This window comes from Pezoporus wallicus, unplaced genomic scaffold, assembly GCF_028554395.1.
Source record: "Pezoporus wallicus isolate ANWC-B61680 ecotype Strahan unplaced genomic scaffold, APGP_CSIRO_Pwel_v1 contig_6665, whole genome shotgun sequence".
NCBI classification, from domain to species: domain Eukaryota; kingdom Metazoa; phylum Chordata; class Aves; order Psittaciformes; family Psittacidae; genus Pezoporus; species Pezoporus wallicus.
In genome coordinates, this window is record NW_026636967.1 from 584,627 (window position 1) to 607,409 (window position 22,783).

Below are 22,783 nucleotides of genomic sequence, written 5' to 3' on the forward strand. Positions count from 1 at the left end.
TAATGAAGAAGTCTTTAGTGCCTTTTATTGTCAGCTGAGCTACTACCAGATGTGATATGGCCTGGGCTCCAAAACTAAACTAACTGGAAAGCACCTCACTGTGAGTCAGAGAGCCCTGTGAAAATCCCGGAGACCTCAGAGGAATGGAAAATACACTCTGTCACATGCCTCCTTTGGAAGAAGTTTCCGCCATTCCCTTCAATGGCAGCACTGCTGCTTGTTTATAAGCCAGGCTCAGCTTTGGAGCATTTTCTTGGTGTAAAGCAGGACCAGTGGCAAAGAATCTCTTCTGATTTGCGAAATCAAAAGGTTATGGAACCTAATAAAAACATGGAAACCTGCTGTGAGGTGTGTCCATTTGTGCAGTTCACAAACAGAGACAGCAAATACCAGTAAAGCAAGAACTACTTTTTGTCCCTTCTCCTTTTGGATTGAAATTATGTTACATTGCCTTAAAGACCAAAAAGAACCTAAAAATCAAAGGCCAAATTAAAGTGATCTAGTTTAGATTTTTTAAGGATTGCAAGTGTCTCAGGCATAGACATTAATCCAGGTCACCTCTCCTTGGTGTTGAGCCTTGAATCCCAAAAGATCCAAGACACAACAGCAGTCACATATGATTCTATTTTAGAACAAAAAAAATCTTTCCAGGTGTAGAAGCAGACCAAGTTTCATAATGACTTGAGGCAAATTAAGCTTTCCTGATGCTGTAGCTGCTCCTGATTTCCTCTTCCTGCCTGTCCTGGGCTGGACATTCCTGCTGCTGCTTGAGAACTGATGCTGTCCTCTTCTGACTCCAAGGAAAGCCAACTTATCATGCTAAAATGGAAACAAGCAGTGTGTACAGATATGACACTTTTCTCTACCTGTCTTCCAGCCACCGACCACTTTCAATTACTGTTCTAGGCATTTTATGACAAAGATGTGACTTCCATATATTTCATAGCTATTAGTAGATTTCTCTTCCATGAACCTTCTCAGTCATCCCTGGAATACATGTAAGCTTATAGCATCTATAATGAATTTTGGCAAGAAGTTCCACAAATCTATTTCTATTGTATGAATTGCTTTCCTTTCCTTGGTTTGAACTCATGTCTTCCTGGCTTAATTTGTTCCCCTTTGTTTCATTTAGTATCTGACTCAGTTCCCTCTAGGTAGAAGATCAAGGTTACAACTGAGAAAGCAAGAATAAAAATGAAAGAGAATCTCATTACTCCATCACGATTTGAGAAGACCAATGCAACACCTTTCTAATACACAACAGACTATAATGCAAAGTATTACTCTGACACACCAAAAGCAGCTGTAAAGCAGATGTCATATAAAGGTGGAAAAAAATTATATACTATACAGTTTTTCTACCTTTCATGGTTTACATTCCCTCTCTTCAATTTCCAAGGCTGAAGAGAAAGAATTATGCCTTAAGATAACACTGAAATATGCTGGTAATTAGGTATCTGTTAGCCAAGCAGTAGACTACCCAGTGGCTTCTGAGAAGGACTCCTGGTCTCCCTTCAGGAATCAGAATACAAGCATACTTCCAGAAGACAGGACCGCTAACCTTCTGTTCCACTGAAACATCTATCTTTACCCTGTTAACAAAGTAACACCTGCTGCGAATTACCCAAGATGAACTTGCCTCATTTCCATCCAAGCTTTCTGAATCTCATTTTTAACTTGCAACACATCCTAAATAAGGGGCACTAAATACCATCAGCCTTCCCCTGTGTATCAGAAATACTCCAGGAAATCACAGTTTACTTGTGTGTACACATTAATTAGGCACACCATGAGGCACAGCAGAGCCAGTCCGACTGCAACGGAGAATGATGTGAAGGCACCCCATTTGGACTTTATTTCTATCATAAACATACTCTTCTACTCTTCCTTCCAATTTTGTCTTTTTACCTCTGTATAGGGAAGAGAAAGAAAGGACATGTGAACAAGGAAGGCACAGGACAGAGACTGGACAGAAATCAAGCCAATTAAACTTGTCTGCAGAACTGCTTTGCAAGGCCCGAAAGTAAAGAACAATGCATGCATTTGCTATGATGTAATTTTGGTTTGGCAGCAGATAAAAAAAAAAAATTCCTAAAGGCAAAGTAAGAGGATGTGAAGAACAGAATTCTATGTTTAAATAAACAGTTTTAGTTAAAATCATATAGGAAGGTTTTTAAGGACCTGAAAATGCTTTCATAATTTGTGCATGTGTTATTTGTGGAAATCAGTTGAATTTCAAGATAAACTAGAAAAGGTTTGTCTACATGAATAGCTGATTCAGTTCTGGGCTTCGGTGAAGACAAAAAAACATCCCAGCTTGTACTGGTAGAAATGTTCTTCCTATAATGTTTGGTAAGAATCAGATTTTCTTCTAAAGGCTCTCCCAGTCAAATGAGCATCATAAAACTGGGACATGTTTGCTCCAAGTTATTTGAGAATAGTGTTTCTCTGACATTTTCCGTCCTTCCCATGGGCTGTGTAAGCACAGAAATGCAGCTTACCTGTAACTCCCAGTAGAGTCTGTCAATTATCCTTGTAGAATTTACAAAGTTTTAAGACCCAAAAGGAATTAATTGTTTTATTACTACTACCCATAAAAAGAAATTCCCCTCCTTCTTCAATTCACTGCAGCAGGGCTCTGCTTTTGCATAGCATCTGCAGGCTATTAGTTTTGCAACTGCAATCTGTAATTGCAAAAACATGTAATTTAGGTAGGGCTTGTGAATAAGGTCCAGTAAAACCAAAAAGGACATAATCCAGATTCTTTGCTTCTCTGACAAAACGTTAGCCCAGAGTTTCTATATTTGCTTGCAAGACCTCAGGTCTTCTACATAAGACAAATTTTGGATTCCCAGAATTACTGCCCAGCTGGAGATTGCCCCAAAAGAGCACACACAACACAAACTGAACGAGGAATATTGTGATCAACAAGCACCTTTTTCCGCTGTTCTTTCCTGTCCCCCATACTTTAGCCTCATACACTCAATGCACCTGAATATACCTCTTATCCTCTCCGACAGCAATTCAAACTTCACTGAAATAGAGGTATCACCTCCCCAACAGTGGCAAGAAATGATGTTTCAGGTCACCCACAGAAAAGTGTTTTATAAATACAGGCAGTACTTTCAGTAAGCTGCTAGATCTTGTTTGCAATGTCAGTAACTGAAGGGTAAAGTGGCTTTAGGAGCATCTCTCTAAGAAACCTGAAGAAATGGGTGCTCTTCCTCTGATTTCACTACAGAAAACGGTTTCCCCCACCTTCTGCCAAAGTTGAATAAAAGCATGCTTTTATATAACTTCCCACAATGCAAATGCCACTGTCAAAACCACAAGAATAAAGCAACATGAGAGATATAAAAACAAACACAACCAGATAACAAGGAAACAAACGCCCTTCTCAGTCAGCATCAAGACTGCCTTTTTTGCTTGAATCCCCGAGATTTACCCAGACCTCTGCAGTGACTTCAGCTCAGTCTTGGGTGGGTCTCTCTACGTCTTGGCAGCAGGGACAGGCAAAGTTCTCAGGCTGCCAGTGGCTGGCCGGTGGTCTGGCACACTTGGGCCAGGGCTGGTGCTCCAAATCCAAACTGCCTTTTGATTTTCACAAAATGTCACTTCAGAGACAACACGGTTTTAATATCAACATGTAGTGTGCTGAATCCAAATTTGACAGCAGCGTTTTAATCTGTGAAATGTGTATTGCATTACAGATGCCTGTTGGAAAGATGTTTCTCATTCTGCATATCCCAGGACATCTGTATGGCTGAGGATTTCATCAACTATTCATAGTTTCTTCTAATTAAAGAGATATTCAATATAATAGTGTTAAAGAAACTGTTACCTCTGTTATTAATAATCTTAGCTGAAACAAGATAGTGTGAAGATGAAGTTTCCTTTCATTTTTTTTGCCCGCTGGTTCACATAACTTATATTTACCCCAACCTGATGAGCTTCCTTCTCTTCACATTTGTAGCTAAGTTTCACTTCTAAGTCTCAATTCTGAGTCCAGTTTTTTTGCCAAATGTCTGCCCTATTTGAATTTCTAGTGTTGCTGAAGAAGATGTAAATCAGTTATAGACTTCATTTTTTAAGGGAAAAAACATCTATAAACTTTTAATGTTTCCCCCCCCCAAAAAAAAAAGAAAACCTCAAACCAAAATAAGGAAACAACCTGACTGAAAATGGTCTTAAAAGACATAAATAAGTTACATGATTAACTCACACTTGGTGGTAAAAAGGATCCTGGATGCCTGGCATTTAGGATTCCTCCTTAATCACTGCTAACCTACCATACAGAAGTGCACTTCAGAACGGCTGAGCATATCCTACAGGTGGCTGAGCACAGCCACCAGAACCAAAAGGTTCCTCCTCTGCCCCTCAGTCCTCGCACCTTCCGTGCCAGCCTCTGGCAACTGCCAGACTCTTCTGCGAGTTCCCTGAACTCTAAGCTGTTTTTCTGCCAACATGATAAATTGCTCAAGGACAGATCTGACGAAGAGGCGCAACCAAGGAACTGACACTGGTAACAGCAACTCTCCTTTTTGGTGGTGGTAAACTAATTACTCACTGGTTTTTATTCTAAAAAAATCCTGGAAGCTGCTCATGTGTATATAGGGAAGAGAAGAAATCATCCAGTTTTGAACAGTGTAAGAGCACATTATTTTTTTTTACTGCAGTGCTCTGGGAATTCATACAAGCCATCAAAACTTACAGCACTGTGATGGAGGCAAGGCACTGTGCACTTTTCATGACCAAACCAGCAGTTTCTCTAGAAGAAAGCTTTCTCTTGTGACAATAGTTTACTTGGATCCTCGTCTGAAGCCTGACTGAGAAAGGATAAACACAGGAGTATAAACTGGTGTAAAAACATCACACTCCTTGTCCATCTGTGCATGTGATTAACTGCCTGCCTGTCATAACAATTGAATTAGGAAGATCACAGGCACCAGATTAGATTTAAAAGAGTGTAAGGTCAGCCTCAGGAAGATAAAAATGTAGAAAGATGCTTGCTTGCACGCTACTCAAAAGACAGATCAGGCCATAGCTTTCAGGCTGGGCCTTTCTTCCTGGAGAGCAATATGTTTTCTTCTATCGATACTTGCCAGCTCTGAACCACATTTAAAACATACTGGTTGGAGCAAATAGAAGACTTTCATCTCCCCACTTAGGGTGAGATTAATTTTTTCCAGCTTTAGAAGTCTGATGAGCTGACTGGGCTTCCTTTAACATCTACAGAAGGAGAGAGGCACCTCCCGAAGGAGATTCATCCCATGCAATAGTAAGTGTTTTGAGACAGGTCAGAAAAATTTAAAGGAGTTTTCTGCCTCATTAAGTGAAGAATGAGCCTTGTGTGGTGCTTGAGAATTTGTGGTGCCTGGTAGTCCATAAAGCAGCAACAGCAGTCTGTGAAACAATTTAAGAAATAAACCCAGATGCAAAGAAGTTACAGAAGAAAAACAGAAGTATTAAAGGAACACAGCAAATCAAGCAAACCTAAGCCAAATTTAGGGAGTGTGGCCAGGGCACTGAGGAGAGTTTTGTGACCTTCTGCTCAGCATTGTGAAACTATAGATGGAATAGCACGTAAAATTTGGGGTACCCTTCTCCAAAGCAAAGACAGATGTGAGGAAACTGGAGCAGGGCTAGCAGAGGCTACTAAGATCAGGTCAGGGCCTGAGGCATGTGATCTGTGAAGAGAGATAAAGGGAGCTAGGCTGGTTCAGTCTGCTGAAGAGGAGACAAAGCAGTCAATCTAGGAGCAACCTGCAATTACCGGAAGTAGTTGCAGAGACAATGAAGCCAAACTCCATAGTGGTGGATTTTTACAAAATCCGTTTCATTAATGATTATTTAGAAACTCTGGTGTACAGGGAGATGGTGCCAGTGATATCAAACAGAAATGAATGGGTGCAGTTCTGTGCCTTTAACTATGCACATCTCACCTGACATGTGCTGCTAACTTAAACATCTAGAACTACAGTTAATGCTTTTGCCTTCAAGTATTCTAATTATGTAGATTTTGCTTGTAAAAGAAAATTCAAGCTAATTTCAACATTTTCTGCCAATATTCTGCAAAGTATGATACAACTGTATCAGAGAACCAGAGAAGCTGTGTTTTCATATATGTGGGTTTAAAAAATGAAATGCCCCAGTGACAACATTTCACCAACCCACTGGAGTTTCTGGGTTTTCTAACTATCTCAAAATACAGCAGACTTTCAGGTCAAAGAAAGGCTCTTTGGAATTCTAATCATAGAATAAAGATGTGAAAAATGATGCGTGAAGGTTTTAGACAAGTAAGTAAAACAGCATACTCTTAGACACTGAGGCTACAAATACTATGGCAAAAAACTTGATTTCACTATATGGACAGCATCAATTGCATGAACACTTTTTTAATCATTTGAACTACACTCCCATATGAACCCTCCCCTCTTTTTCTTACTACTGTAGTGGCTTTAATTCTATGCAAGAATTAAACATCTTGGACTCACTACAACTTCCACAAAACATGAGAGGTACTGAGCACCCTGATGGCCCTAACTCCTAATCCTCTCCTCCAACACAGCTGGAGGGCCACCTAGTTTGTCATCAACCAATTTAATAGCTATATTCTGTATTTTTTCTATTACCCAAAATCACCAATGCAAATATCTAAACAGGCCTTTGATGCGAGGGTATGCAGAAGAGCATGAGCCTGAGGATACTTCATCCTGGTGGATGCACTCCTTTTCACTTCCATTGCCTCTTGCTCTCTGAACACCTCCTGGTTCTGTAGAAGCTACCCCTGACCTGCACAAAGCAACATGAACTCCAGGCAGTCCCCAAGCTGCAGATCATTTTCCTCTCCCCCTCTGATCACACAGAAATCTGCTTCTAAGCATACCAAAAGCGTACACAGCCCTGCAACAACTGCACATGCCGTTACTGGGAGGGAAATGCACACAAGGAGCATGACAGCACATTGTTTGAAGGATCAGATTCAATACTGTAATTTCATGCAAGCCAAAGCAGCTGTATCAAGGCTCTGCCAGGATGTTTTCAAACAGAAAAAGTACTGCAAGCAGATGAAGGTGATTTGTAACAGAATTGGATAAAAGGTGCCATAATTGAGATACAGGTTTCTGGGTTTATTTTCCTTCTTTTAATCCAGACCAGTCTTGCTCTTCAGCATCTATTTTCTATGAGAATTAAGTTTCTGGAAGTGACTTCTATAACCAAACAGGTAAATTCTTCAATCAATTATTAAGATTTGGAGAGGTTTATACAGTCCAATACAATTTGATCCATATGAAGCGGTCTGCAGGAATAATCTGCAGGAAGGTAATGGACAGTGATGGTTATAACTGCCAAGGAAACAGAGGAAGGACAGAAGTTCTGTAGGGAATTAAAAGCTAATTATCCAGAACATACAGGACACCAGGCTGTTCTCCCTGACAAGGTCTGCAGCTGTAGTCTCCTGTTTACTGACACACATGTGCAAGGTAATGAGACTGAAGTACACACACACTTTTTACATGCATTTGTTATGTCCTTTTGACAAGTCATGAGCTGTGGGTAAAATTCTCATCCTGGATTGCCATACAAAGCTGATACTAGTCAACTCTACACCCAAACGGAAATATCATGTCACGACATTGCAACAGTTTACCCAGCTGGCTTAAAACTCCTTTCTTAGCATTTATAGTATCACCTCTGTGTTTAGCCTGAACCTAAACAGTTCCCTTCTGCTTGTGTAAATGTAGTTCTTTACAATTTCTCTTTATTTTCCTAGAGCCACAATTAAGTGCTTTTGTAAAAATTTTACATCAAGAAAACTGCTGCATCTGTCCTTTTTCTCCAAATGTTTATGCCCTGTTTTATTTTTGCCCACATTTCTCCACATGGGTGCTTTGGAAACTGAGCTTGAGAATTTAGGAAACTTCTTGCACCTTTGTTGCCTGCCGGAAACTTACAGCTTACAGCTGGTAAGCAAATTCCAAACAGATGGTTTAGCAAAAGCAAAGAGAAACCCACAGCGTCCTTCCCCGATGCCAAAGAGACATCCTTCTGGAGATGCTGGCTCCAGACTACCTAAGGTAACACAATGGTTCCTTTTCAACCTTGTTTTCCAGTAGTCACCTGCCCAGTGACTACCTACTGAGTTCCTGACCTTGATGAAAAACTCCAGGTCCAAGCACTCAGGACTGTTCTTAGAAAGGAGGAAAGCTGCATGCTGGTTTCCTGGAAAGGAGATTAAACAAGAGCCTCCTAGATGCTAACAAGTGACTCAATCCAGGAACCCCCACACTCGCCAAAGCTTCAGAGAAGGAACCATCATTGAAGAACAGCTTGGGAATGTCCACTTCTAGAGTCTCAAGGGAGAGTATTGTTTAATGCGCAGGAGCCTGACTAGACTAAGATCAAGAGAATAAGGCCTGTGTACCTTACTTACAGAGTGAGCTCTCAGTCTGAACACAGCTTAAGATTGCTTTCCTCATATTGGGTATGACATCTCTTTGAGATAGCTGACACTTCAAAATTCATTTTGGATAGTCACAACACCAAGGAATGATAATAATCACTTATGCAACGCAATGCTTAGTGGAGCTTTGTTAACTGACCTCCAAGGGCAGTGGCCATATGGAATTTAACAAATAGGCTAGTTCTACCTAGTACTTTCATGGTGTACCATGCTGCTGAGTTGTTCGCATGGGCCTCCCACATAGCTTTGCCTTCTCTTGATCAGAAGTATTTACTAGTGCCAGCATGATTCATAGGCACATTTTAACGTTTGCAATCGAAACACAAAGAGGATTTCCTGACCTGTGGTTTCCAGCATGAAAGATCTCTCAGCTTAGCCTGAGTTAGCCCAAATTCTTAATCACTGACCCAAAGACAGACAGTTTCTGTCAACTATGCTGGCAAAACTCCAGTTTATCCAACTACATGGTGAGGAGCAAGCTATACCAGGCATGAAACAAAATTATCTCATTCTTGGACCCATCTCTCTGCTTCAACTATCAGAAACAAAAGTCTACCCAGCTGGTATGGAAATACATCGTAAAAGAATTAAGCTGTGAGAACCTGCTATGGACACAGGCAGAACACACCTATATAGAAGTCTTTTAACCTATATAGAAGCATTTAACCGTAGAGCATACACTTCTGCAGCAGACCCATCCTGATACTGTGATAAAGCACAGTGAAGAAAAAAAGACTGCATTTTGGGGAAAAGACCCTACTGCTTTCTAAGATTCATAGAGAGCAGATTTAGGTGCCAGAGAGTCTCCTAACATTTCTTAGCCCTTCATAAGGAGCAAGTGAATTTCTGCACCTACTGCATCCCAGTAAATAGGCCACAAGCAACCACAAGTCCCAGAAGTAGAAAACAAGTTTTATGTTCCACTCTCAGTTTTAAAGTCAGTTACAAGATTCAAATCCCAAAGTTCAACAGATGAAAGTGTACATTTAATTTTATCACACTTCTTGTCCTAGGAGTGTGATTTAAAAATAAAACCTGGAAGCCACAAGTGTTCTGTTTGGTCCAGTGGGAGGTGATGATGATCAGCACACACTCATAATAGCACCTGGGCTCTTACTTCATAAAACAAGCTTTGTGTGCTGTCCAGCCAAAAATCTGGCAAAAGAAGTAATTCAAACTGGAAGCAAATAACTTTCTCTGACCAGAATTAACTCTAAAAGCATGCCTAAGATTTTAAATGCTGCTCTTGATGTAATATTATCATAATTAACATTCAATAAAAGGTATGATTTCTATTGTGGCCACAAATGCTACCTAATGAAACCAAGAACATCTCAATTCTGCAAATTCTACTTTTCTAAAGATTCTGTGTAGGGCTGTCAGAAATAAAATCTGGAAATTTAGTCTGAAAATCTAGTCTGAAGTTGTGAAGGTGTGAAGTGCAACTAAGAAAATAAGCATGGGTATTTCAAAGTGCGCTCTGCACATACTTAATTCAAGGCAAATAAACTATCATGAAGGTAATTTTTTCATTCAGAAGCTCATTCCTACCAAACACAAGTCAATGCCATAGTGGCTACTGCAGCTCCAGAGCTGAAGGTGTCATTTTTGTCTTTATACAGTTAGGGCTTCGTCAGCATCAATTCCGTAATTAAATACTGCTACAGATCACAAAGCAAGAGCCCATCATTCCCTTCTGGGAACTGTTCAGAATAATTAAACCCAAATTTTCTTCAATGAATACCATGCTATCACTAAAGGAAATGCATTATTACCTAGCATTATTAAAGTATTATTAATGCATTATTAAGCTTGTGTTATTTCCTGAAGGAAAGGAACTGCTTCAGAGCTGCATTTCCACTGCCTGCTCTAATTGAATTCACATTACTTGTTTGTGGATAAACTTGTGTTCCTGCTCACTTTAATGCCAGCAGTTGTTTGTTCTCTACTCTTAATAAGTGAGATACCGCTGTCACTTCCTTGCTGAGACAATTCCCATTTTATAATCACATCTTCTTCCCACACTTCCCAATTATACTTCTCTAGCCTATGTCCACACCAATTTCATAAGCAGTGGCTCTTTTACAAAGGCTTTCCAAAACCAACAACCTTCCTCTATTTCTTGCCCACCACTCTTTGTCTGTCAAGCATGCAGCATATTTTAAATACATGTATACTATTACTGGTCACGTCTGTCTGCAACCAGTTTGGGTTTTGGAGACATTTTTTGCAGTATGTTTTATTTTCACTATAATTATCTACAGTGTATGTTGTCCTTCCAAATACTAGTTTAAAAATAACAAAGTATTAGTTAGGCCTGGGACATATAAGGCTGAAATAAGTTTAGTGACAGCATTAATATGATTCATGAAGTTCCACCAACCATATAGAAGACAAACAAATCAAGACTATACACACAAATCCCAAGAGTACCTTTTGCTCCATGCCAGACATATTCACAGAACTTTTCTGTCTGCTTATACATCTGTCCTCAACACCACATTCATTCTCAATTTTATTTGGAGGACAGTGGGGTTTAAAGGGATCCAAAGAGATAAAAATCAGAATGACTAAGACTTTGCTTCCAAAATGTCTTGGAGAGCTAGTAACAGACAAGACACTTCCAAAGGAAACAAAACCTCACTTGATGTGACAGGCATTACCTCCCTTCTCAGAAACGCGTTTTGCATTCTTGTTCAGGTCCGTCCTAATCACTGTTTGCATCTGGCTAAGCCAAAGAGCTGCTGCCCAGGAGGACACTACACTGCAACTGGTACTTGCTGGCTGCTCCTCTGGTTTCCACTCACTGCACATCCAAGGCGTCTCATTGCCTGGCTCCTTCTCTTTCTTCTTCACTCAGTCTGATTGCTTGCTAGAGCACATGCATAGCCCTTTGTTACTTCACTCTTGAAGTATGTTCTTACATGGGAACACAACCTCTAGGTGTTGCAGAGTAACAACAGGGAGAAATAATGAAGCAATCAGAGGTTTTTCTGGAAAATACCTGAAGACATAGATAGAAATTATTTTGAAGAATTGAGATCCTTTAGCTGAAAACCTACGAAAACTTCTTTGGAGCTTCCTGTTACTTAAACTTGGAGTTGTGTTGTTCTCATACACATGTATTTTGATAATCCCAGGACTGAGGTAAAGCCATTTGTGCTCCATAGACCAACATAAATTTTCAGACTTAATCTTAGATTATTATATTTCTCTCTGGAGGTTTTTAGGCTAAGCTCTTAAGATGCTACCAAAAGCAACATCGTCCCCAGCTGAGAAACCAGAAGGCCATAGAGAAACCTTCTCCACACCACTTCCCTTTGACAGTCATCTTTCCCTACTCCTAACCTATCAGGAATATTCCACACGAGGAAGGACAGCAGCCCAAGAAAGATCAGAGAGCAAGCTTGCTTCACTGTTTTCATAGGAACAGCAAGGATTTGGGAGGAGAAAGTTTTCTCTGACACAGAAAAAAATCCACAGTTTAGCCAGAAAAGAAGGAATTCGTAACAAAGAATGCAGCAGGCCAGACTTCATTTTCACTAGTGACGTTTTGATGGAAACAGGAGGTTTTCATAATGGATTTTCAAATTTGAAAGTCAAATAAATCCATAATTTGACAGAGGCTGGTCTGCAGAGCTTCAAGGCATGCTGAAGCACAATCACACACACCGTTTGCTTTCTCAAATTTTCCCAGGGAGGCAAGGGCTGGCCTCACAGAGAAGAGAGGCTAAAGGGTGACCTCTGCTCTGAAAAGGACAACAATCTTATCATAGATACTATGCCCTGAGCCTCAGTTCTTTCCACAAATATTATTCTCAGCATCTGTATACAATATAGGACAAGCTCTTAAAATCCTGGGATAAAGCAGTTTTTTCCTCTGAATAGCTAAGGTTAGGCTCCCCAGGAGAAAGGGGAGTTTGTAAAATCTTTCAAAAAGATGCATCTTAACTTGCAGCAGTTGCAAACCCACAGGACTCAAACGTATTAGATAGCTAACGTGTCTTTCAGAGCAGCAGGACTATGTGAGTCTAATCAGTGCATTTTATCTGAATGAAAGACCAAATTATACATCCTAGTCCACAGAAATCCACAAAGTCAACAGCAGAAAACTTCATGTTCAGTGAAAACCACCCATTGTCAAGTGCAACAGAATAGGAGAAAAGTACATGTTAGGACTGAATTTCTGGCTATGAAACATCATCTGAAGCTGACTTCTTATAAAGCAGCTTTGCCTGCAGGATGTAGATGGCATCAAGAGTGCAGTGAATGTGAACCCGTCTCACCCTTACTCTTTGAATCAATTCAGGCTATTGCCATTACTCTGTGCACAGCACAGCAAACTACTGCTACACAAGCAAGTCAAAGGCAGGCATTATAAGTTTTTGCTGCCTGAAAGTAATATATCATCCCAAATAATACAATTAATACAGCAAAGACTTATTGCCAACAAAAGCAAAACACAATGTAGATATTTTTATTCCTAGCACACTGAGCATTCACACAAAGAACAAAAGTTCTGATTTAAATTTGGCTTAATCACTTCAGTGAAAATTTGTTTGCAGAACTTGAGAAATCCTTAAATGCTCACTGCAGATGTTGGCTTGTAGGACCAGAAATTCTCATCCATAATAATATGTTTCCCTGAAGCTCTATGGTTTATGGCACTGAAGCAGATATTTACAAAGTGAAATTCTGGTCCTAATTAAGTTGGTAAAGGCTTGCCATTGATTTCCATCGGGCCAGCATCACTCCTGCTCTAATCAGAATCACCTTTTAATATTTTTTTTTACTGTAATGTACTGTAAGATATTGTATACGTGCTGCATTAACTGCAATTGGCAAACTTGGATATCAGGAGGCATTGCACTTTGAAATCAATGAAGAAAGTAGTGAGCGGAAATGCTGGTAGCCTTCTAAATTTCCCAAGAGAATCAAACTTTAAACCACGCTTTCCTTAAGAACAGTAATTACATTCTTACCCTGAAAATGTCACTGTCCTTAATAAGCCTGCAGAAATGTCATTGCAGGGTCACTAACAGAATCTTCCAGGATGGGGAAATCTACTGTTTAATCACTGCAAGTTGTGGGGACTCTGATCCTAACCACACGAGTGGGATGATCTGGAGCAGCATACTTCAGGCCAAAGTAAATTGGAAAGGATTTGTTTTTTCCAATGATTTACTTCATTACCTTCTATTCAAGTAATTCTAGAAATAATCTCCAGGTCTGAATACTCCATGGCAAAACATATGTGAGCTCTGAGAGAGAACTACTTGGGTGCCAGGCTTACAGGAGAACTGCAGGGGCAGCCAGGTGTCTACTTCCCTGCTGACAGAGCACACTGTATCAACTACCCGGAATTTTGCAGCCATGCTCCACTGGGGTTTTGGAACATATCAAGCAGACTTAGTATCACAGACCTTAAAGGGGAGCAATCAAAGATGCTGGCAGTGTAACAGACTCAGTTCTGCCTCTCAGGCCTGGAAGTAATGGAAGGAAGTTTCAGCACCAACTGCAGACTCCAATGTGCTTCAGCAGAGCTTAAACTGCTGTACCCTTTTCACAAAAGCATTGTATCTTGTTCTTGGTGACCACTGCACAGACTTCTCAGGTCTGAATGTGCTCCCAACGCCAATCCAAACCAGCACAATTTATAGACCCATTGGAAAGGCATAGCTTCTGAATGCTGGAGCACTTGGGGACAGCAGAGGGCTCAGCTGTGAACATATACAATGGGGAATGCGTATTTTTTTAGTGTTAGGTGTCAGTTTCTGCAATGCTATAAGACCACTGAAAAAATAGCTTCCTAAATGTAAAGCAGCAAGAAAAGTTAACTTCCTAAAAGTTAAACATCTCAAGAAATAAATGGTGGTGAGCCCTGCCTACAAGAGATGCTGGCTGCTGTGGTCTGGCAGAGCTGGGAGACAGCACTGCTTCAGTTCAAGAATTCTTTTTTTACTCACTGTCAGTTACGTATTTCTTCTTGTTTAAAAATGGCACTACAGATTCCACTGGCAATAGCAGAAATTAATTTCTGTAAAGTCCTGGAGTGAAAGCTCTGCTTCTCGTACAGACTCAGCTGATCCAAATACTACTTTATTTTCCTCTCTTCTCCTTAGAAAAGAAAATAAAATCGAACTCCAACTGTACATATGCAGACATGGAAGCCTTCCAAGGCAACGAGAGAGAGTAAAATTGATGAGATTACGAAAAATTCAGTCTTATAGGCAGTTACAGGTACCAAGCATCTTCAGAGAGAGGATGAGACAGTGCATGGGAGATTTGCTCCCTTACCTTGCACCTTCTGAAGCCCTGGCTGAGTTCTACTACACGAGAAGCATGGGCAGTCCTAGAAAATGCCATTTTCTAGGAAGTCCAAGGAACTCAGGGCACAGCTCCTGTGGTGCAAGTGACAACATGCAGAAAACACAAAAAATGCATCACATTTCATCACATGTACACAGGACAGATGCTTGGTTATGTGACACTGCACAGAGCAGAAAGCATGTGGAATGAGGATCCCAGAGACATCAGGTGGAAGTGATCTCTGGGGATTTTCAGTCCCACCTCCCACTTGGAGCAGGACCATCATCAAATACCAGATCCGTCCATTCCCTGGAACTCTCAGCTGGATGATTCCTGTTTTTTTGTATATGGCTTTTAACATCTTATTAAGTGCTTGGGAGTGTCTGTAGGGCAAACAGCCAGAAAGAATAACAAAACAAGAAGAACATCTCCAGTCCTTGCCTTCCAGCTTGGACAAATGAGCAAGCAACAAGCGAGCAAGTTTCTGTTCTGAAACACTGAGGAAGAAATCAGCCCCTCTCTCAGCTCCTAATCATCAGTGGAAAAGGAACTGTGGTGCAAAGAATATGAAATTAGCAACCCTAAGGAGAACGTGAGTGAGTGCTTTCCAGGCTGGGGCCCTGCTGATGGCAAGATTGCAACCCCTTGGGCTGCACAGGAGTCCCTTCTTCTGCACTCAAAAAAGAACCCAAGCAAGGAATTTAAAAATGCCTCAGGGCAGAGCTTGTCATTAGATTAGTTTCACCCTGCTGAAATAATAAATGAGGTAATGTATAAAACTGCCTTCAATTTGAGGATATTTCATTCATAAACAGACATAGCAGCAGCTTTGCTACAAAATAAAGTTTCTACATGATTTTAAAAGTCCCCACACCTGTCCTTGCAATACAACAGACCCAAGCAGTAGAGATTCTGTGGCACAGGACACTCTGTTTCCAGGGACAGCTCTGCAAGTCAAAATGAGAGCTGGCAACTTCCAGGTCATTAATCTGACAATGTAAACAACTATGTACCCATGCATGCATTCAGGTGGACTAGAGCAACAGCTGCAATTGAAGAACTAGACAAACACTACTCTGCTTTTTGTTCAGAGTTTCCAGAAAAACTTTTATATCAATTCTCCACTCCCTTCTACTCATCCTCAGGATATGTGGAGCCTGGTGCTGGCTATATTTGTGTTGCTAGCTAAAAGAACAGCAGAACATGCCAAGCATTTAATAACAAAATTCCAGCCTTGTGACACAACCCAGTAATCCCAAGACTGGAAACTAACCTCGTATTTCTACTCTGCATAAAACCCTAATCCTAACAAGAGCACCGCTATTTTTATTTTGCCTGAACCTTTTCTAAAGACGTGTATCTCGCAAATTAAGACCAGGTTGAACTGGGTTGTGTTACCTACATACATATGGCATCTACAGATTGCTAGAACTATAGCAACACAGAAACTGCTAGAACTAGTTTTGCTTATCTGTGTGCTCTTACATAGAACTAGTTGCAGCTGTATGAGCTGTTGTAATGGCAACTACTGGTCCTCCACCACCATGGGACCCCTCTCAGGACACTCCTGTGATGAGGAAACAAATTACAGGGTCCTATGAAAACCACGGCTGGTCATGAGCACATACATAACAATTCCGATCTAGTATTACAAACGCAAAATAGTAAGGCAGGAGACTTATCAAGTCAAGAATCCAGTTTCAGGCCAGGACAAAGATGCCTCATAGATATGTCTAAGGACTAATGAAGACCTCTGAAAAAGGAGATAATAAACTGTCACAACCATCAGCTGGCATTTCAACCACTGCTTGCCTTGATCATCTCCATCACCAGATTCCAAGAAGCTTTTCACTACTGCAGCTGTCCTGGCTTCAACATCACTCAGGCTTGCAGTACATAAAGTACCATCAAATACCTGGAATTAAATTTTAAACCAGCTTTTATGGTCACTAACTGAACTGCAATGTGAGGATGTGCTTGTGTGTGCAGCACAACCCTATGCTGTGTCCCACCATAGACAGGAGAACTGCTTGTCTTTACTTATAAGTCACAAAACAGCCAAAAAATGATGCCACTGCATGCAACCCTGTACAGGTGCAGTATGTGACACACAAAACTGCAAATGCAGTTTCAGGGGAAGATAAAAATAACATTACGTTAAGCTAGCAAAAATAATATGTGCGCAGGGTACATTTACTCCTATACCCAGAAGCACAAAAGATTTATACACCTATGAATATATATCCAGTTAACTATTCCAATTTCTGGACCGCTAACATGTATAAGTGTTTAACCAGAGGGTTCTTGCAATTTTGTGCTGTTGTGCCCTGGCACTACAACATTCTCTGCAAAGCTCTATTTCCATCCCTTACTGTGATGGGCATATTTCGCAAAGACCATGATCTGGCCATACTACTGTAAAAGATAGAAGCATCACTTCCGAAGAACCAAATTTAGATTCAACCTTGACTAGGTCATCTTTTGTGTTAGAAGGAAATACACTTGGTGTGAGAAACAGTCTTATGGATACACATAAAAGGCCAACTACTACACTTACTCTGCGAAATGACACCACATAGAATGTATCCTCCCTTCTGCGAATAGCTTCAAAAAAATCTTGATAGCTCCTTGGAGAGGCATAATACACTTGCAGCTCATTCCCTGAGTTCTTGCTGAAATGAAGGAGAGGAGATGGTAATTACTTTAGACAAGAAAGTTAACTTCAGTGAGACAATGACTTTAAAGACCTGCTTTTCAAAAGATCAGCGGCTCTTCATCCATTGAGAAGCATGACAAACATTAAACACAGGTAAAGAAAGTTAAACTGATGGGTACTTTTTGAAAGTTAAAGGTGAATTAAAGGTCTTGCTGTGGGAAACTTTTCCCAGCTTTATTTTCTTCATGCTTCTGAGGCTGGCAAATGCTTGCTTGCTAGCTCAACAAAAAAGAAGTTTCAAGTCAAAGTGTCTGAAAAATTGTGATGACTTCTGAAAACAAATTTTAGAATGAAACATCATTCTGAAATTATTTTTTTACTGTTGAAAATCCAAACTGCTCAAAATGAAAGAAGTGCAAACTTATGCATAAACAGAACTTTTCATTTACTGTCAAGTGACAAGATTTGCTCTTGATTTTCAATTTAGGCAGTGGAGCAAAAATAAGATATTTACATAATTCTGGATTATCTTTTTCACAATTCTCATTTTACTATTATATTATAAACTATTCTAAGCAAAACACTGGCAAGCCATACAATCATGGTACTTATCTACTGTTTATCTTGGAAAAGTGAGAAATCCCTAGCATATATAGCTATCATGTATATTTCCCCAATCCTAGTCAAAAATAACATATTTCATTGAATCACAGAACTGACTAGGTTGGAAAAGACCTTTAAGATCAAGTCCAACCATTACCACAGGACTTCAAAGTCCACCACTAAACCATATCACTAAAGGCCTCATCTACACGGTTTTGAACACTTCCAGGGACAATGACTCCCTGGGCAGCTGTTCCAATGCCTGATCACCCTCTCTGTGAAGAAATCTTTCCTAATATCCAATCTAGACCTCCCCTGGGGCAGGTTGAGGCTCCTACCTCTTGTCCTGTCACTTGTTACTTAGGAGACCGACCCCCACCTCACTCTATCCTCCTTCCAGGTAGTTGTAGAGAGTGATAAGGTTCCCCCTGAGCTTTCTCTTCACCAGACTAAACAACCCCAGAATTTAATCCGATTGGAAAGCTGTACTTACACAAACCATTAGCTGAAACTTTAACCAGTCATTTTAATTTTTTCCCACTTTAATAACATACTGTTTGCAATATCTGTGGCAAAAACACTGATCAGCTATCCCTCCCAAGCTATCTTCTGCTGACCCAGATTTTAAATTATGGTGGCTAATTTAGATTATTTTGGTATGTTTCTAAAATATATATAACTATGCACCCAAAACAAGGCATAAATCTATCATCAATTGATTTTCTTGAGCAGCAGAAATAGCAGACTGTCATTATCTCCTCTTCCACTGCTAATACAGTCCTGCTGTAACCAAAAAACTGCAGATGCCAAGCCAGCTGCCCTTTAACAGGACTGGGGGTGTAAGTCCTGGGCAATCAAGAGCAGGCAGCTCTAACCTACATATCCTCTTTAGGAGACCTACGCAAGTGAGGAATCAGATCATATCCTTCACACACAGGAAACAAAGACTGGAGCTAATTTGAGCTTGATGACTCACTTGTAAAGCCACGAAGGCCCACCAAACTTCCCCTGAGATTCAGCACTGAAGTTTTACTGTGATAAAAGGCATTGCACCCACGCATTGCTCAGTAAAACACATCCTGAAAACTGAAACAGGTCCCACAGATCCATTTGCTCACCCATACTCCAGCAGATACAGCTAGACCTAAAAACCAGCCTTTTATAAACCTAAGTTCATCTAGAAAAATGTTCCAAAACACTTGGAAACCACTGGGCCTTTACAAAGCTCTCCTGGTCTATGGAACAAATCCAACACTAGTCCCAGGGTAACCACAATGGACTGCTCCATGAAAGAAAAGTAACTTAAGATCCAAAAACACGTACAAAGCATCATGTTAAACTGTATATCCAAAACAATGATGCTGTGTCCGGCCATTTGTTGGGAAATAAACAAGTCTTGTTTTAGTTTACGTTTGAAGGGCACTCTGTTATGCATCACAGAGCCACATGGTTGCTTTAAGAAGGAATGTGGTTGTCGACACAGTACTTTATGCACCACGAAACACCATTTTAATAGTGGTAAATTTAGAAACAGGAAAATGAAGAGTCCCAGTTTGATACCGGGAGCCACAAAAACACACTTGCATAAAGTCTCATCAAAATCACCTCTGAAGAAAGCTAGAGAAACTATAAAGAGCTGAGGGGGTTTAATGATTTTCTTTGAAATCACTTTAATTTTTATCTTCTTTCTCTGCTTTGACTACACTGCAATACTTTTCAGTTCATCAACATTCTTCTGGAACCCAGGACCTCACAGTAAACCAGAAATTAAACCTACTTTGGGTAGGAAGTTGGACCAGAGATCTCCAGAGGTCCTTTACAACCTAAACTACTCTCTGATTCTATGATTTCATGGAGCATCTAATACATGATGGCTCTGGGAGGAACTTGAAGTCTGTTCTATGTTCTTAGCAGTTCCAGAACAGTCACAGCATGCAGCTGCCATGACTCGCTAGTCTTGTTCATTTAAACATCAATCACCTGAAAAAAACCCTCAACTTCCTTCTGAGCATGCAGAGCTGCATGATCTTGCAGACTGTTTCTAATAAGAGTAATGCAAGCATGTATACTAAACTGCCTTATGCCATGATGTTTGTTCATCCAGTCTTCAATTAAAACAGATATCCTTCATCCACCTGTACAACTAAAAAGCTTTATCTTTTTTTTTTTCTTATAAGTCGAGACATCAAAATTTGGCAGCCTGGATTCCATAACATTTGCCTGCAACTCACTCCCTTCTGCAAGAGTGCTCCTGCTTTCAAAGCAGCAATACAAATAAAGGGCCACAGCTGCATTACTTTCAACGGTAACGTATCAGGTGTTCTTCTCAGCAGAATGCCCCCTTCATACTCTGATCTGCTCTTATACTCCTCTTTGGCACCAAAGCAGAGAACCTTTTAAACAGTGTCACAAGAAATTCAGGAGAGAGAAATTTCATTTCCTTAAGTTTTTCTCTCCAGTTGTTCCTGTTGCCAGGGAAGAACACTTTCATATAAACTAATGATGTCCCAAGACAATTCTCTTTTCCCCCTTACTCTCCCAAAGATTCAAATCTGTTTAGGAAGGGACTCTGCAGAGTGAAGTAAAGAATTTCTTAAGGCTCATTGGTAGAAAGACCCTAGAAGAACAGAGAGCTGTGATACAAGGGTCCCTTCAAGTGTAGTTGAAATCATTAGAAGCATTTATTGCTAAGAAAGAGAAACTAGCCCAATAAATGCATCTAGCACGTTGCTTAAGAATCCTGATAAGGTGAAAACAGGCTTTCTTTTTTTTTTTTTTTACAATCTGTTGGTGACAACTTAGGTCATTAAGTAGGAAACAGTAGCAGGTGTTCTGTCTTACCTGAGGCTGGTGTCTGTGTAAGGCACAGCCATTAGCTGAGAATCTGCCTTCTTGCTGAGGGAGCTCTGAAAAGGGGCAGGGAGGAAGGCAGGAAATAAAAAGGTGACACAAAGTGAAAACAAAAAGCATTTTCTTGGTTTGGCACTACATACAGTATCATGCACATCTGTAGCAAACAGTCAATATATAACGGGGTGCAGAGGTTAATCAGTGCCCTCCACAACAAATGTGCATTTTTCCCCTAGTGAAACATGAATAACTGAAATGGCCAGCAGTCAAGCTGTAACCACAAAAACCCCCAAGTGCTTTACTACAGCCAATCTGAAGTCACAGATTCAGAGACAAAGAAGGGAAGCTGGCACCACACACAACAGCTGCACATACTGTGTCATTCAACTGCAAAATTTGCTACCACTGATGTCAGATTTGCAGAATTCTTCTGAGGTCAAATCACTTTTTACCACGGCCAAAATATACTACCCATAACACACTTCCTGGTGTTTGAAACACTAGAAGCACCCAAACTTGGCCTATTTAATGTTCTACCATTCTCCTTTGGCCACCAGGGAGAAGAATCTGAAGTTTAATATTCAATACTTTCTCTCTAGAAAAGTATGGTATTTCCCACACTGTGAAGTTCAATTCTTTTTAAAGCTGTTACTACCGCTTAATCATATGAAACACTTTGAAAATTCATGGTCTTAATTTCAACCTCACTATTGGTATACCATGTAGATGAAAAGAATTCTAAAAAATGGGAAGTTATTAGCACAAATTTCATAATTCTGTAGTCTTATCAAAAACATATCCTTCTAGCAAAAAACTGAAAAAAACGAAATGGAAATATTTCAACAAAACCAATCAGCTTCGCTCCTTAACAGTGAGCCAGATCAATGTGCTGTAGGTTGCATTTCTCTCTATTAACCAACTGTTCATCCTTATACAGTCTTACAGAGAAGTCATGAAAAGGGTATTAATTTCATTTTAGACAACAATGAACATATTTTGATGACTGCTAAAAAAAATTTAAAACTTCTAGACTGAATCCAGGAGCAAGAATGGAGGAGCTTTGACAACATAATAATCAACCAAATACAGCAATTCAAAATGGGACATGTAGGGTACTCTGTTTAGAGGCGCCGTTGCTACTTTTATCTATAATGACAAGTGTGGACAAGTAAGAGAGAGTATTTTGTTATGCTGTCTGAAATTAACTTGTCATGCTACTGACTCATGAGTATAAATCTGCCTACCTGCATAACCCGTGCTTTCTGCTGTTGGTTATTTGACAGCCTTCTAGATCTTGTTCGTTCCACTTCATGTCTATGAACCCATCCTCGAAGTTCATGATTCAGCCTAGAAAAACCCAGAGCATTAACAGACGTTTTGAAGAACAGTGGCAGAATTGCTTAATTTTAGAAAACAGTTTAACTAATTACTACAAGGTGCTGCAAATTACCTTATAATAATGTGTACCTTATAATAATTTATTTTTAATACCAGAGTAAGAAAATTTAATTGTAAGATTAAATTTATGAGGGAATTCATAAGGGAATATCTATGAAGTACTGAGATTACAGATGTTTCAACATAAAGCAGATACAGTACTTTCTTTTGCCCAATGAACAGTAATTCTGAAATTACTGGAAGGACTACTGAAATTTAATATCAAAAGTTGATCAGTTCAAGACAAGTATTTGCTAAGAAAGCTACAATATGGCAACTAAATTTGAGACAAGGAATGGACAACACAGAACAAGCAGAGCTAGCTGTTTTCTAACAGTGAAGAGAACACATCTGCAGTGTCACGTTGTCTGCTTGCATCAGAAGCTGAAGAGTAGAAGACCATCTTTTATGTATTTCAGATGGAATAGGCTTTTAGCTGCACTTGATTTTCATATTATGAACAT

The 22,783-nt window shown here is 40.0% G+C and overlaps 1 protein-coding gene across 2 annotated transcripts in view; it reads right to left on the minus strand.

Annotated features, from left to right (window-relative positions):
- The window catches only part of ATF6 (activating transcription factor 6), a 74,364-nt gene that overhangs the window by 26,341 nt on the left and 25,240 nt on the right, over positions 1-22,783 (minus strand). For both annotated transcript variants that reach the window (XM_057402419.1, XM_057402420.1), the window contains exons 12-14: positions 22,127-22,229; positions 20,874-20,938; positions 17,331-17,445 (exon numbers count right to left, since the gene is read on the minus strand). In XM_057402419.1, the coding sequence (XP_057258402.1) occupies positions 17,331-17,445; positions 20,874-20,938; positions 22,127-22,229 (283 nt within the window). The remainder of the gene's footprint in view (positions 1-17,330; positions 17,446-20,873; positions 20,939-22,126; positions 22,230-22,783) is intronic.